The 15,701-nt window shown below is 37.3% G+C and overlaps 6 protein-coding genes across 6 annotated transcripts; 3 read left to right on the top strand and 3 right to left on the bottom strand.

The window, feature by feature from the left end:
* Positions 1-1,656: 1,656 nt before the first annotated feature.
* On the top strand, positions 1,657-3,858 carry SAPINGB_P003383 (uncharacterized protein; the record flags this gene model as incomplete). The annotated part of the gene is made up of 1 exon (XM_031998101.1): positions 1,657-3,858. The coding sequence occupies one exon, from the start codon at positions 1,657-1,659 to the stop codon at positions 3,856-3,858; it is 2,202 nt and encodes a 733-aa protein (XP_031853992.1).
* Positions 3,859-4,396: 538 nt separating this feature from the next.
* On the bottom strand, positions 4,397-6,142 carry SAPINGB_P003382 (uncharacterized protein; the record flags this gene model as incomplete). Its single annotated transcript, XM_031998100.1, has 1 exon — positions 4,397-6,142. One exon carries the CDS (start codon positions 6,140-6,142, stop codon positions 4,397-4,399), a length of 1,746 nt encoding a protein of 581 aa, XP_031853991.1.
* A 706-nt stretch (positions 6,143-6,848) lies between these two features.
* On the top strand, positions 6,849-7,592 carry SAPINGB_P003381 (uncharacterized protein; the record flags this gene model as incomplete). The annotated part of the gene is made up of 2 exons (XM_031998099.1): positions 6,849-7,368; positions 7,429-7,592. The coding sequence occupies 2 exons, from the start codon at positions 6,849-6,851 to the stop codon at positions 7,590-7,592; spliced, it is 684 nt and encodes a 227-aa protein (XP_031853990.1).
* A 74-nt stretch (positions 7,593-7,666) lies between these two features.
* SAPINGB_P003380 (uncharacterized protein) lies at positions 7,667-10,049 on the bottom strand (the record flags this gene model as incomplete). Its single annotated transcript, XM_031998098.1, has 5 exons — positions 7,667-7,738; positions 7,791-9,347; positions 9,706-9,806; positions 9,864-9,906; positions 9,957-10,049. The coding sequence occupies 5 exons, from the start codon at positions 10,047-10,049 to the stop codon at positions 7,667-7,669; spliced, it is 1,866 nt and encodes a 621-aa protein (XP_031853989.1).
* Positions 10,050-10,425: 376 nt separating this feature from the next.
* Positions 10,426-12,516, top strand: SAPINGB_P003379 (uncharacterized protein; the record flags this gene model as incomplete). The annotated part of the gene is made up of 1 exon (XM_031998097.1): positions 10,426-12,516. One exon carries the CDS (start codon positions 10,426-10,428, stop codon positions 12,514-12,516), a length of 2,091 nt encoding a protein of 696 aa, XP_031853988.1.
* A 28-nt stretch (positions 12,517-12,544) lies between these two features.
* SAPINGB_P003378 (uncharacterized protein) lies at positions 12,545-15,697 on the bottom strand (the record flags this gene model as incomplete). The annotated part of the gene is made up of 2 exons (XM_031998096.1): positions 12,545-15,450; positions 15,637-15,697. The coding sequence occupies 2 exons, from the start codon at positions 15,695-15,697 to the stop codon at positions 12,545-12,547; spliced, it is 2,967 nt and encodes a 988-aa protein (XP_031853987.1).
* Between the last annotated feature and the right edge of the window lie 4 nt (positions 15,698-15,701).

The following is a 15,701-nucleotide window of genomic DNA, read 5'->3' as shown; positions in this document are numbered from 1 at the left end:
GCAGTGTGGCGTTTGGGGGAGTCGCGCCATCAAGCCACCGGGGTTGTGACATAACACGTGATTTGCCGTCATCTGTGGCGCCGATGAAGCCACCATGACAAAAGAGCGGGCGGGGATTGGCCGGGCACCCGTTGAGATATTGCAATACAATGTGGCTTGCTGTGGCGAGTGAAATTTTACAATTTTAAGTGGAATTATCGGGGACTGCCAATGAGAGGTGTAACAATAATGTAACAATGATGTAACAATGAAATATAATATTGGTTTATCACGTGACATTACAAGCCACAGTAAGTATGCCACAATAAATAAATTAATTAATTTTATAAACAAAAAAAAAAACTCCACGGGGTTTGTATATTACAAGTTGTTGTTTTTTTTTAACACCAAAACCTTATAATGTAACTAACTAAAAAGTCTGTAACATCTCAAACACAATTGTAATTTTTAAAATGTAGAGAAAAAAATTTTTTTATCTTCATCATCGGAGGTCCGTTTAAAGAATTCAAAAAAAAAAAATCTGAAAATTTCAAGACTTATATTCAAAACAAGATTTTCAAGTTCCGAGAGAAAAAAAATCAAAAAAAAAATTTTAAAAGACATTTAGAATTCAATTAATTTTTTTTTCTTTTGTAAATACATATATATATATACTAAAAATCAATGCAATCAAACCAAATACAATAGATTGCAAAATGTACTAACCTTGGTAAGGAAACAAAGCAGTCATAGAGAAAAGTCTGCAGCTCCAGCTAGGATAGCCGTCTTGGTCTCTCCCTTCATGTAGAGAACGTTTGCCGTGAAAAAAGTATCTTTTAAAAAAAAGAAGAGCAAGCGTCTACAATAATTGAAGGGATTGAACACAAGGAGAAAAGAAAAGGAAAAAAGAAATAAAAAATTAAGTGGGAAGTTGCAGATATTTATACTTCAAAAAAAAAAAAAAAAAAAAAAAAATTATGTCTTTGAAAAAAAAAATAAATTAAAATCAATTAAATATAAAAACCCTTACCCTTTATATAATATTATTTTATTATAAAAAAATAAAATAAACCCTAACCCTCAAATGCGTTTTCTAAGAGCCCCACGCCAATGAGCGCCCGTCAATTGTGCTGACCGGACACTTCAAGCACCGCCCAGCAACTACCCGGCAGAACACCTATAATAATTGAAGATCCATGAAGGTCATTATGATATTTTAGCAACATTGAGTTCATTTTTTAACCCAATATATATATATTAGCCTGCTTTATAATTATGAAACCCTCCACTTGGCTAGCCGATGTTCTTCCTCCCCCCACCACCACAACGCGTTGCTTACTAATGCCACTATTGCCTGCAGCCTATCCACAGACCAGGAATTTTCAGCCAATTGGCGCCGCCATGTTTTTTGTTATTCATGCATTCTAGCAAAACACCGCCAATTTTTTTTTTTTTTTTTTTTTTTTTTTTTTCCCGTACAGCATAGGGGAAAAATAAAAAAAAAAAAAATATACATCAACACACAATCTCCTCCCAATCCTGACTTCCTTCCCTATATATCTCAATTCTCAAACCAACCACATCCATCTCCACACCATCCTCATCCCTCCCAGGCTAGTCCTGTCTCTCTCAACAACCATCCCTCCCCTCCCCCTACACACACATACACACACAGCAATGCTCTCACGATCTCGTCTGCTATCTAAGCAGGTTTCCAGCATATCCCGTCTTGTGGGCGTCGCAGGCCGTTCCCAGCCCTTTTCATCTTCCACCTCTAGACAAAAGGAGGTCGAAGTCACCATCGATGGCAAGACAGTCTTAGTCGAGGCTGGTTCCGCCCTCATCCAGGCCTGCGAAAAGGCTGGCGTCACTGTCCCCCGCTACTGCTACCACGAAAAGCTCGCCGTTGCCGGTAACTGCAGAATGTGTCTGGTTGACGTTGCGCGTGCTCCTAAGCCTGTCGCCTCCTGTGCTTTCCCTGTCGGCCCTGGTATGGTCGTCCGCACTGACACTGAGCGTGTCAAGAAGGCCCGTGAAGGTGTCATGGAATTCTTGCTTTCCAACCATCCCCTCGACTGCCCCGTCTGTGACCAGGGTGGTGAATGCGATCTCCAGGACCAATCTATGCGTTACGGTCGTGACCACTCCCGTTTCCACGAAGTCTCTGGCAAGCGTGCCGTCGAAGACAAGGACATTGGCCCTCTTGTCAAGACTTCAATGAACAGATGCATTCACTGCACCCGCTGCGTTCGTTTCTCCAACGATGTTGCTGGTGCCCCTGAGCTTGGAACTGCCGGCCGTGGCAACGACATGCAAATCGGTACCTACCTCCAAAAGAACCTCAACTCGGAACTCTCCGGCAACGTCATTGACCTGTGTCCCGTCGGTGCCCTCACCTCAAAGCCCTACGCTTTCCGCGCCAGACCTTGGGAACTCAAGAGAACCGAGTCTATCGATGTTCTTGATGCTCTCGGCTCCAACATTCGTGTCGACTCTCGTGGTGTCGAGGTCATGCGTGTTATCCCCAGAGTCAATGACGACATCAACGAGGAGTGGATCTCCGACAAGACCAGATTTGCCGTCGATGGCCTTAAGACCCAGCGTCTTACCACCCCTCTCATCAAGGTTGGCAACTCTTTTGAGACTGCTACTTGGAACGATGCTCTTTCCGTCATTGCTGACTCCTACAAGTCTCTCAATGTTACTGGCAATGAATTCAAGGCCGTCACTGGTGACCTCGTCGAAGTTGAGTCTCTCGTCGCCCTGAAGGACCTTGTCAACGCTCTTGGCTCTGAGAACCTTGCCACTGACGCTTCCAACCTTCCTCCTGCCCATGGTATTGATATTCGCTCTAACTACCTCTTCAACTCTACCATCTCCGGTATCGAAGAGGCCGACGTCATTCTTCTTGTTGGCACCAATCCCAGACACGAGGCTGCCGTCCTCAACGCCCGCATCCGCAAGCAGTTCCTTAGATCCAACCTTGAAATTGGTCTCGTTGGCGAGAGCTTTGACTCCACCTTCTGGGTCGAGCACTTTGGTGAAAACCACTCTGCTCTTGTTGAGACTCTTAAGGGCGAGTTTGGCTCTAAGCTCGCTGCTGCTAAGAAACCCCTCATCATTGTCGGTTCCAGCATTGCTGAGCACCCTGACGCCGGCGCCTTCTTCAAGACCATTGGTAACTTTGTCACCAAGCACGAGTCTAACTTCCTCTCTGAGGAGTGGAATGGTTACAATGTCCTCCAGAGAGCCGCTTCTCATGCCGGCGCCTTCGACGTTGGTTTCGTTCCTCCCTCCAAGGAAGTCGCCGAAACTACCCCCAAGTTTGTCTGGCTCCTTGGCGCCGACGAGGTCAACCCCTCTGACATCCCCAAGGACGCTTTTGTCGTCTACCAGGGCCACCACGGTGATGTTGGCGCCCAGTTTGCCGATGTTATCCTCCCTGGTGCCGCCTACACTGAGAAGACTGGTACCTATGTCAACACTGAGGGCCGTGCCCAGACCACCCGTGCTGCTGTCGGTCCCCCAGGCGTTGCCCGTGAGGACTGGAAGATCATCCGTGCCGCTTCTGAATACCTGGGCTCTCCCTTGCCTTACGATGACATATACGAGATTAGAAACAGACTTGGTGAGATAGCGCCACACCTTCTGCGCCACGAGATTATCGAGCCCTCGTCCCTGGCTGCCGTCGGTGTTAAGGAACAGCTCGTTGCTGAGAACAAGCATGCCCCTGTCTCCGATGCTAAGCTCACCAAGGCTATCTCTAACTTCTACTTCACAGACGCCATTTCCCGAAGCTCGCCGACAATGGCCAAGTGCTCCATTGCATTCAAGAACCAGCCCTCTGAGGATGCCCAGTCGGCTGCCGCTTTTGCTTAAACGACAATTACAAAAAAAAAAAAAATTAAAAAAAAATTAAAAAAAAATTCAATGATACATTTTTATTAACGACATGATTTAATTCTTATATTATTATATATATATTCCTTCTACTACTTTTTTTTCTCTCATTTTCCCCATAATATAAAGTGTAAAAAAAAAAATTAAAAAATTTGCGTATTTAAAGACGTTACCTTTCTAATTGGGCAGCTTCTGATTGGGTTTTGAAAAAAAAATGGTAGATTACCATGAAAGGTTGCAATGATTTCCAAAATGTGCGGCTGAAAAAACTCTTAAAAGATGTTGACACCGTTGAGTAATGCGGCGTTAAGATACATATATATTGCCTATTTAAATTGTATATAAAACAAACCTTTAAAGAGAAAAAAAAAAAAAAAACTTGATTGTATTATTCACCATGTGTAATTGCTGATCGGCAAATAATAACTTATAAGTTATTTATGTGTAAAAAAAAAAAGAAGTCTATTCCAAATAACCATTATTATTATACCTAATATATATCTAATGCAAAAACCCTTTAAGAAATGCTGCTGCCTGTATCCAAGCTCTTATGGAGTTCCTGATGATTTGTCAACAAGGCAAGTAACGACGCTCTCTTTCTTGCTCGACTTTTTTTAGATCCAGTACCTGTGCCAACTATTTTTTTATCCACCAACAAAGTACACTCCCATTCATTTTCTTTTTCCTTGTATTCGTACTCAATATTCTTCCCAGTTGGCTTCAGAAACTTTTTCAAAGTATTAACAGGGTCTTCCGCATACTTCTTGATAGTCTCCGGTGTAAGATCTCGCTCACTTGCAATACCTTCTAACCAGTCCTTATTCTTTTCAATATCAACCTTTTTAGGGTTTAAAGATATATCTGTCTCTGCAGAATTTTTTAAAGATTTATTTTCTTCTGTTATAATCACAGAGTTGTCATCATCATCATCATCATCATCACCGTCTCCATTGTCGTTGTTACAGTCATCTGATTTGGTTTTCGTAGAATGGTCATCACAATTTGACACCCCAATAATTATTGCATCATCACTGTCTTCGCCTTCTTGATTATTACCATTATCCGATCCAAAGTTTTGCTGATTTTCTGATCTTCCTCTTGAAGATAGCAATTCCCGTTTCATTGAGTACTTATAGATAATATCTTCATCTTCTATCACTGCCATAGCAGCAAAACATCCAGCGTCTCTTATAGTTTTAGCCTTTCCAATTGCCAATACTTCATCACCAATTTTACATGCCACCGTAAAAGAGTCATGATCAGTAGCAATCAGTTCATAAGTAATTTTTAAAGAAGCATTACCAATCTTACCATAAAGTATTGATTTTGCATTTTTATTTGGAACCCTGTTATCTATTAAGCCATTTATAGAGTTGTTCATAGATTCCAACCCCATCACATTTCGCTTCACGGGTAGTTTTTGATTGTTATCCTTATGGGTTGACTTGTTTTTCAATTCATTTTTTTCTGCCGTGATGTGTTTCACTTCTGGAGGGGGTGCCAAATTGGCAGCTTTCCAAATAGCTTCAAAAAATGGCTCTGAAAGACTTTCAAACCATTTTTTTACAATTTTAAAAGCTGCATCAATACCATCGTTATTAAGATGAAAAGTCCACAACCCTCCAACATAAGCTTCAAATACATCCGCAACATACTTTGGGGTATCCTTATTTTGATCATTTCCACCAACTACATAAGTATTATTATGCACAAATTGTGGGGTTATTCGCAACCTTTTATCCAATTCATAGATTTTAGCCCATAGAGCCAATGTATTATTTGAAATCAACTGGCGGCGAAATGCCGTAAGATCACCTTCAGTAACAGTTGGAAGTTTTTCACAAGAAATAATGGCAAACATCATATTGACAATCGAATCGCCAAGAAACTCGTATCTTTCATTGTGAACCTCTAATTTATTTGAAGATTTAGAAGCATGGTATAAAGTGCCCATCGATTTATGGGTAAACACTGTATGACGTATATTAAAATCAGGTATAGGTGGTAATGGTGGTGGCCATATCTCAGTTTCTCTATTATTCTCTTGCTGAGGTGCTTCAAAATCACTGTAGTCATTCATATAGTTTTTTATTTGATTCTCGCAATAATTTTCAAATGTTTTTCTTTCGTCATCCACAGATGCTTCAGGTGCTTGTACATATTGAGGTTTTGGAATCTCGTCATCTAAAACTGACTGGATATTACTAAAAACACCCAACCGCTTCTGTTTTTTTTGTTCCATAATATAGCGTGCTAACATCATTTTTTTCGAATGAAACTTTTGTTCTGCCGTCGGACCTTTTCTAGCCTTTTCAATCAAAGGCGTGTATTTAAATATTGTGCTGAGTGCACGTTTAAGTGAAATAACAGCATGTTCAACGGTATTGATATCAATAAGTATTTTTTCCTCCTCTGTTAAAACTCTCTTAACCTTTTGTTTTTCAGACCTGTTGTCATCTAAAGGCCGTTTCCTGTAACATTCTTATTAGTAACGAACTATTGATCCATTAAAACATAAAAAATACATACTTCTGCTCATTTTTAGAATTGCTACTATTCATTTTTAATTAATACACTCAAAAAATCATAGATAAAATGAAATAAATATGTAACTCTACTAATTTCATTTATAAATGAAAAAAAACCAGTAAAAAGAATCAGGTAGAGTTTATGAATAAAGATATCAATTAATGACATTCTAACGGTTTTGTTATAATATTATTCTAAAACTAAAATTTTTGTCTATGAATTTACCCTAACCTTAAATTTTAATTAGGGCCGATACAGGATGTAGCCTAAAAAAATGTCAATTTAATCAAGATATAATTACTAATAATTAGATAATATATTACTACTATACTAATATTATGTTTCTACTTTGCATAGACTCCAACAGACACCAACAGGAACTCATACACAGACCAACATTGAAAATATTAGTGCGCCTTTAACAAAATCACAAAACAAAAATGTTGGCTTTATTACCATTTTTCATTTTTATCTTTTCTCGGATATGTTCGGGATATGTTCTTAGAGGTTTCATTGATGACAGAATACTACCCCTCTCTGATAAAGAAGTTTCTTTGACAACTGTCCAATTGTTAAGCGATTCTTCTAATGGCGAGCTTCCTTTTCAAGAAACCTACTTGCGTGACACTGAAGGTAACTTCATTTTTTCTAATGTTTCTGCCGGAGAATATCTTGTTGTTCTTAACTCGGGCTTACTCGAGACTCGTGGTGCTAAGTTGAAGGTTACAATTTCTCCTGAGCAAGTTACTGTCAATAGAATCTTTGATGGCCATGACTACAAGTCGGATGTGGGACCTTCCGCTGAATATCCTCTTGTTATCAATCCTGTTTTCAGACCACAGTTTGTTGCCCAAAGAGAATCATTCAGCATTTTTAATTTCCTTAAGAGTCCAATGAATCTTATGATGATTGCCTCACTTGCCATGGTTTTTGTTTTTCCCAAACTTATGGAAGGAATCGGTATGTGTGAACATTGTCACAAATTGAGTTGAATTGAATTGTTTATTAACTAGAATTTAGATCCAGAAGCGCTTAAAAAGCTACAAGAAGAAAGTAAACAGGCCAAAGAAGGTGGTGGGTCAGAAAAACCAGCCCAACCTGTTGTTACAGCATCTACAGCCACCGGAAGTTCTACATCCAATACCAACCAGGCGAAAAACCGAGGCACCAAGAAGACCCGATAATCAATACATATTAATAATAGAATGAAATTTACATAAAATTAATTTACTGATGCCAATCTTTATTGTGGATAGTCTTATCTTCTAGATCTTTTACCACTTTTCTGAACTTGTTCACGCTGTAATCTTTTTCGTGATTCGCCTTCAAGCTATTTGATTTGTTAGTCTTAATAAGAAGGAAAAAAAAATACCGATACTTACCAATTCATCTAAATCATCTTGAAACTTTGAACTTCGTTGCTTAATTTCTTCTTCCTTTGAAGAGTAATTAACGGATGAATCATTCTGTACAGTATCAACCTTATTAATGTTAGAAGCATTCTCATTATCAAACAAATGACTCACATTTCTTGTACCAGAGGGTGGAATTTCGTAAACTTTTTGGTGGCCCATAAACCCTGATTTTTCCGAAGTTCTTTCTTTGAGAACCTGGAATAGCTCTCGTGGCTTTTCAAATTGCTCTTGTTCTTTTATGATATTCTTACGTAGCTCAAACTCAGCAGATTCAACTGTTTTAGGCTCAATATCAACCGGACCTTCTTCAGCATACTCTGGACCTTCTTCATCAAAATCAGGCTCTCCAATTTCCTCTTCTTCTTCTCCTTCAAGCTCTTCTCCATTATCGGATTCATCCTCAGATTCGTCTTGGAAAAATTGACCCCACGGTGTACGTTCAATTGGATTCCCGAGATTGACTTTTTCAGCAGCCTGAGTAATACCATAAACATCGCCATATAGTGGCTTTCCATTTTCATCAAGTGGGGGTCTTCCGTATCCACCTGGCTGAAATCCCCATTGAGCACCTGGTGGAATTGGTGCGTTTAATCCTGGTATTTTAAGACCAGGGTAACTCGGCGGCGGACCATATCTTTGCATATTTAATAGCCATGGAGGAGGTGCATTCAATGGAATACTTAGTGCCTCAGTAAGTCTAGCAGAAAGCTTTCCAGGTCTAAAGCTATCCATATTTATTTCTGCTTCTTTTCCTTCATAATATAATTCTCCAAACCGATACAGTCTAGGTTTGGTTTGAAATTTGAAAAATGCATTGTGCAGTTTGACATAATCAATATCAAGCTTTCCCATTTTAGGTTGAACTCTTTCTCGTGTTTTTTGTCGTAAAGTTTGTTCATCTTCTTTCAAAGCGTTTCTCATTTCCATAATGCCAGTATCTTTAATATAGTTTGGCAGATCAAATGGTGCCTTTTTGATTCCTCTTTTAGTGGATAAATATTCCCGCTTAGCCTGCCAATGATCTGGAACAGGTACAGCACCACGCTGTGCTTTGATTTCAACAACAAGTATAGGATCAGGGGCGTCTGCATCAAACCATTCCACTAGCTCTGGTTTTGGCGCAATTGATTTCAACTCTACCAGTGGCATTTTAGACATGACCTTTAACTTCTTTTTGCTTAGTTTTTGTCCATCATGGGAATCTTGATTATTCTCACTTCCACTCCCTGCACCTTCATCATCACTATAAAATATATCTCCGCTGTTGTCAACAGTTTCTCCAGCTTCTTCCGTGTGGAATTTATCAATAATTTGTTTAAATTCTGCAAATTGAGGATCGTTAAGGGCAATATCTACTGCTGTTTCAAACAATTTTGTTGAGCCATTGAGAGGCTCGCGTTCGCTGGTATCCTCTGATAAAATTTCAACTTTCCTATCCTCAACTATATTTCCATTTGTAGATGCTTGTGTTTTGATGTCCCCATTTTGTTTATCCTCGTTCTTGTGCTGCTCGGTCTTCTTCAGCTTTGCTTTTTGCCGCCGCCATTGATTTTTTGAAAGTCTTTTGTTCCCGTTATCTAAAGAATTACTACCTTTGGTAGCTTGTAATTTACTTTGTTTCTTTTCCGCCATGACAATAATTATTTCTTTAAAAAATGTTGATTTTAGATTTTTTTTTTTTTTTGGAAAACGCGAAGTGGCGTAACATACTAATCTATGTTTAAAAATTTTAATATTCTAAAAATTACACACATCATACTGACAATTACACAAGGCTATTTTCACCACAAAATCATCCTTAAAATAAGGAAATCTTATATATTTATATAAAAAATGAAAGCTTAAATATAAATCATTTCGAAGTTTCATTAGTCGCTGATACTTCATTTAATTTGATTGTAGAATTTTTAGCACGTTCTGTTTCTTCGGCTTCTCTAATTAATGTTCTTTCGAGCTTGTCCATGCTCGAACCCACATCATCAACTATTGACAGTTGAATTATTAGTCAAAATCATATTGATAGCTATAAAAATTACTCACGTTTTCGATTTAAATCTCTTTCTAATCCATTTAACTGTTTAAGCTGTGAAAAAAATTTAGTTTATGATTAACATATAAAAAAAATTAGCATACCATGTTAGAAAGACTAGATTCAATCTCTCTTCCCATCTCATTGCTTGAAATAAACTCATCTACCTGTTGCTCGTGCGAAGATGATAATGCCATTTTTCTTTAATTATATGTGAAGCCACTATTAATATAAAACAGTTAAAAAATTGTATTATGGAAAAAGTAAGAATCAGATATCATAAAGAAAGATGTGAATCGTTTGACATGGTGAGGCTGATATACTCATTGTGGGTATCTTATGTTATTACTTTTTTGGTTGTGGTACTGATTTCTCCACCACCAATTTTTTTTATTTAAATTTCCTTTACTAGGCCATTAAGATTTTCTCCATGTTGACTATTACACCAGTTTCATAATCAACACTCGTACCATATTCTAATAAAAAGCTATTTTAGGTTCAGCGCTCTCTATTCTGGTAGGATATTTTATTTAAAAATTTGTGAAATTACTGTTATTACTTACCCATCAAAATATGACTAAAGATGATAATGTTTCTGAGATTTCTATCGAAGAAACCAATAAGTTAAGAGTTAAGCTCGGTTTACGGCCTATACCGTTACCAGACTCTTCTAAAAATGATCCTTCTAAATCTAAAAAAGAGGTAGCGTTACCCGAAGTTGAGAAAAAAGGAAAGGTAGATATTGGTGATTCTAAGGGAATATCACTTGAAGAAACCAATAAACTTCGTATTTCTCTGGGTCTTAAGCCTATTGTCAAAACTGAGGAATCAAACACTGATGTTAACAGTACCTCTTCGTTAGATCAAGATTCCCAGGCTCGAAAAAACTGGATAGACATGCAAGAGAAGGAAAACGCCAAGAAAAGGAATCTTGCTCTTCAAGAGAGAATCCAGAAACAAAAAGAAAAGGCACTTTTAAGAAAGTCAACATCTACTTTGGCATTAGGAGGAGGAGAAGACGAGGAGATTTCTACCTTGGACTGGCTGAAAAAACTACGCCAGTCTCAAAAAGCTAAAACGTCAGGTGGTTTGATGGTGAGTAATCCACCTAAAAAGACCAACAGTACTATTGAAGGTCTATATACATCCAAAGATCTTTCTGGTGTCAAGGTGGCTCATGATATTGGTGAAGTACTTAAAGAAGGTGAAAGTGTGATTTTGACTCTAAAGGATAGGTCTGTTTTAGACGAAGAAGAAGAAGGTGACGTTCTTGAATCTACTGATATAGTAGAGAAGGAAAATCTAAAGGAAAAATTAGAGGCAAAAAAGGGAATAAAAAGACTGCAATATGATGATTATGACGATGAAGATAACAGTGGCATTTTATCGAAATATGATGATGTTATAAACAACAGAAAATCAAAAGGGTTTACTCTAGACAATTCATCTATCGCTATTTCATCGACAAATCATTCAAAGAAAAAGACTGCTAAAACTCATCAGGAACAACAAACAAAAAAAGTTGCAGACTTGGATGAATTTGAATTTAGCGATATTATTAATACAACAATAACACAGTCGTCTGATTACCAAGCTCCGATATCTGGAGGAAAAGCACCCAAGATTAAGAAAAAGAAGAAATCTCTAAAAAAATCAAATAAAACGTCAGATTATGCATCGTCAGCTGGAAGAAAAAGGCAAAGGGAAGATGATTATCAAGAGATAGATCAAGGAGAAGATGATGAAGAACTGCAGAACTTATTAGCATCTTCAAGAAGAAAAATTCAGCATACATCGAAAGTTAAAAGAATTGAAACGCCACAAGAAATTGCTGAAAAGTTACGAGAAGAACAAGAGGAAATAAATGCAGCTGGATCAACAAATTTAAGAGACAGCGGAATGGTTATTAACCAAACGACAGACTTTTTGGCAGTTTTACGAAAAGCTAGCGAAGAACCCGAAACAGAAAAGAGCAAAGAAAATATTATAAGAGATGAAACAAAAAGTATTTCCTTTTCACTTTCTACATCTGAAGAATCCCGTACAGAAAAGAAAGATGACAATCCTAATGAAGCTAAGAGATCTGAGGAAGAAGCATCTCAAGCGCCATTTGCACTCGCTCCAAACGAACCCACATTATCAGGAGGTATGGCTGACGCTCTTAAACTTTTGCGATCTCGTGGCGTAATTAAGGAAAAAACAAAAGAGCAGCTAGAAGAGGAAAGAATTAAACGGGAACAAAGAGACTGGAACAAAAGAATGAAGCTTGCACGCATAGAAAGAGATATAGAAATTGCTCATCGACGTGAAAAAGACCGGGCTACTGGAAAGTTTGACAAGCTAACACAAAAAGATCGAGAGACTCTAGCACAACGTGAAAACATGGAACGTGATAAAGAAGACGCACAAATTGCACAAAAACGTTTTGAAAATTACAAACCCAAAATAAATCTGGAATATCGCGATGAAACTGGGCGTTTGCTATCTCAAAAAGAAGCATATAAACATTTATCTCATCAGTTCCATGGTAAAGGCCCTGGTAAAGGAAAAATTGAAAAACAAATTAAAAGACAGTCAGAAGAAAAAAAGAAAATGTCTGAAAGTATTTTCACTAATGAAGAGGACCAGCGTGCCGGCCCCATTGCAGGTGTTCGTTTACAATGAAATTTGTCGAATTTATTTCAAGAGTTAATTATATATTTCTATTCCAATGAACCAAAATAAATAGGTATATCGAAAATAAAAATGAAAAGTTTTGAATTGAATAAACATGTAAAAATCCAAATATAAAGGTAAAGGCTGCCGAATATTTTAAAATGATAATAGCAGGGTAAATTAATGGCGAAGATGCAGGAGGTAGTGGGGTAGCACTTTGATTTTGATTTTGATTTTGACTTGGTGCCGATGCCTTTTTTCCACGAGGAGAACATTGGGCTATCATATCGGTCAATTTAACAACTGTTTTTATTGATAAAAGCATTGGAATAAGATAGAGAATGTTATGATGTGAAGAAAACTTAGAAAACAAGGAGTTTTCAATCACTTGATGAATCCATGCAATAAAAATAGGAACACCAACGGGAATGACAGAAAGGAAAAGCAACATAGAGAACGATTCTATCATGTTATATGAAATAAATGCCACAGAAATTGCTTTTATATCATCTTTCTCTTTTCTCAAACTATTTTCTAGAGCAGACCCTTCGGTTTTGTAGAAATAATATGATGCTTTCCCATAATAAAATAAGATGTATAATAGGCCGACAAATAAAGCTAAAGTATAAGGAAATATAAAAAACGACAATCCAAATACAACAACTAATGCAACTATTATAGGGTATAAATTAACTTTCTGCAAGCTGTTTTTAGTTTCATTATCTGTTTTATCAATATTTGCTAGATATTTTCCAACTTTTGAGATGGGGAAAAATATAACATAGTATACCAAAATGACAAATCCTAAAGAAACAATGAATCCAAGTGGTGCAACAAGTAAAAGTGATAATTGTGACTCCCCAATCAATGTTTCATTTTGCGTGAACTGAGGTAAATATGATAATGGCGTGGAACGTGTGATGAAAAGATAAGGAAATTGCAGAAGGTAGTATAAAATGTTTCTAGTTGCTTCAAACGATAAAAAAACATACGATAATATAATTCCTGGAATAATTCGAAGCAAAAGGTTACTGACAATCCAGTCAAGTCCTGATGAAAATGAGATAAATTCTCCTGTTTTGAGATATAGCCAGAACTGCAACCACAAAATAGAAGCAGTAATTGAAAATCCAAATGGAACTATTAAAGTGCGATATCTAATAACATAATTCGAAAGAGATCCCCACACATCAACAGATATTTTTATCGTAACAGGTCCACATTTGTCTGTATTTTCAGTAAAAAAGGGAGAAAAAACTTGAAGATGGAGATTATCGCTTTGATGTTTATTGTATGGAACAAAGGGTGATTTCACACCATGAAAAGAAATGTAAACAGGTCTCGACTCACCAGCATTAACATGCCATTTCGATTCAAAAGGATCTAAAACATACTGTCTAATCAAGAAGGTAAACCCGGAAGAACTTGAGGGTTGCTCACAAATACTCTTAGAATTAATTTTAGCTTTATAAGAAATTAAACCTGATGTTGCACTTTTCAATGATATATCAATATACTCCAGTGGTTTTAGCTTGATTTTAAATCCTTTTAACAAAAGACTCAATGTTGTAGATTTAACCTCAACAGTAGTTGGGTTAAAGCCCCCATTGATGTTTATTAATGACCCTTTTCCTTGTTTTTGTAAATCAGTTAACGCTGCAATAAAGTCGAAATCTGTTAATTCTTGAGATACATTAAATAAGTGGTAGCGAGCCGATTTTAGCCCAACATTGGGGAAATAGCCACTTTCAAAAGATTCCGTGTTTTGTTTGGTCGAGTATGGTATGCTTTTGGCATCTTCTGAATGTATTTCAGTGCAACTGTAAAAGTAAGTTCTTGGGCCTTCAATAGATTCAGTAAGATCTAAACTGATTGTATCTTCATCCGGAGTATTCTTTAACTTTGAGCATAGTAAATAAGAAATGCCAGATTCTGGATCATCGATAATATGTGCCATTTGGTTTTTATCGTTATTTTCTTTATCAAGTGGTAAAAGATTAAGACGTTTTAGAGGAATATGATTGCTGATCTTGGAAGTTTGAAATAAAGATTGTGAATCCTCATTTACTTTTATGACAAATCTTTTTGGGGTTTTGATGGCCATTTGTTTGTTATACTGATAAGGTTCGAAGCCACTAAGCAAATACTTTGCAAAAATTTCCATTCTTTGAGATAATGGCTTTGTTTTAGAAGACAGCGATGGATCCACAATATCCAAAAGAGATCTTACCAACGCGTATCTGCACTGGTGACACCATACAATTGCCAAATGGTCAATGGAAGTCCAAACACCGGGAATAGTTGTTGATAAAGTTGAAAAGGCGTTACTGGGGGATATCAACGGAGAAACTAATGTGTAATCAGACTGAATCATATTGTCCAACTTACCACCACCTATTGACACTAATGCAACGGATGATAAAGGATTTCGATTTACACTTTCTTCTGAAAATGATTTTGCCCAATACTGATTTACCTGATTATAAATTCTAGACATCTCTGAGTCAAAAGTAAGTGGTGGCATTGTATGAGGGGTAGCTAAAGTAACTATCGTATTAATTGATTCCGGTAAATAGTTATTCAAAACAACTAACGAACGTGCAATGAATCCACCCATTGAGTGGCCAATAATAATAACAGATTTAGGATGTGGAATATCCGGATCGCTCTTATCATATAGCTTCAAAATATACTGAATTGCATCGTTGACGTATTCAGCTTGATCAAGTAATGTTCTTCCATGAAATGCTGTAAAATCTTCCTGGAAATCAACTGTGTAAAAGTCAAGTCTTGGAATGGTTTTTCTAGATGAAGCAGTTATCTCTGCTGCTAACGATGCAATAGAACGGACCTGGCGATATGATCCAGCATTTCCTGGAATGAAAAACACCGGAACTCCATCAGGTTTAAAGTTTTCGTCTGGAGTCCCATCATATTTGGCATCTCGATAAAGAAATAATGAATATCGATTCGCAAGCCGAGTATGATTAGAATCGAACGATTTCAGCTTTGCATATGATTGATACATATATGACATGGCACATCCTGCTTTTTCAGGATGATACCACTTCAATGAATAAAAACATGATAGAAGAAATAAAATCGACGCAAAAAAAACTGTTAATATACCTGTTAACCTTTTAGGTTGGTGGTGAGCCAGTGTATATGGCCTCTTATACAAGTCAACCATTTTG

The sequence above is a fragment of the Magnusiomyces paraingens genome (assembly GCF_902498895.1).
Source record: "Magnusiomyces paraingens strain CBS 517.90 genome assembly, contig: contig3, whole genome shotgun sequence".
Classification (NCBI taxonomy): Eukaryota; Fungi; Ascomycota; class Dipodascomycetes; order Dipodascales; family Dipodascaceae; genus Magnusiomyces; species Magnusiomyces paraingens.
This window is presented reverse-complemented; position numbering and strand designations above follow the sequence as displayed.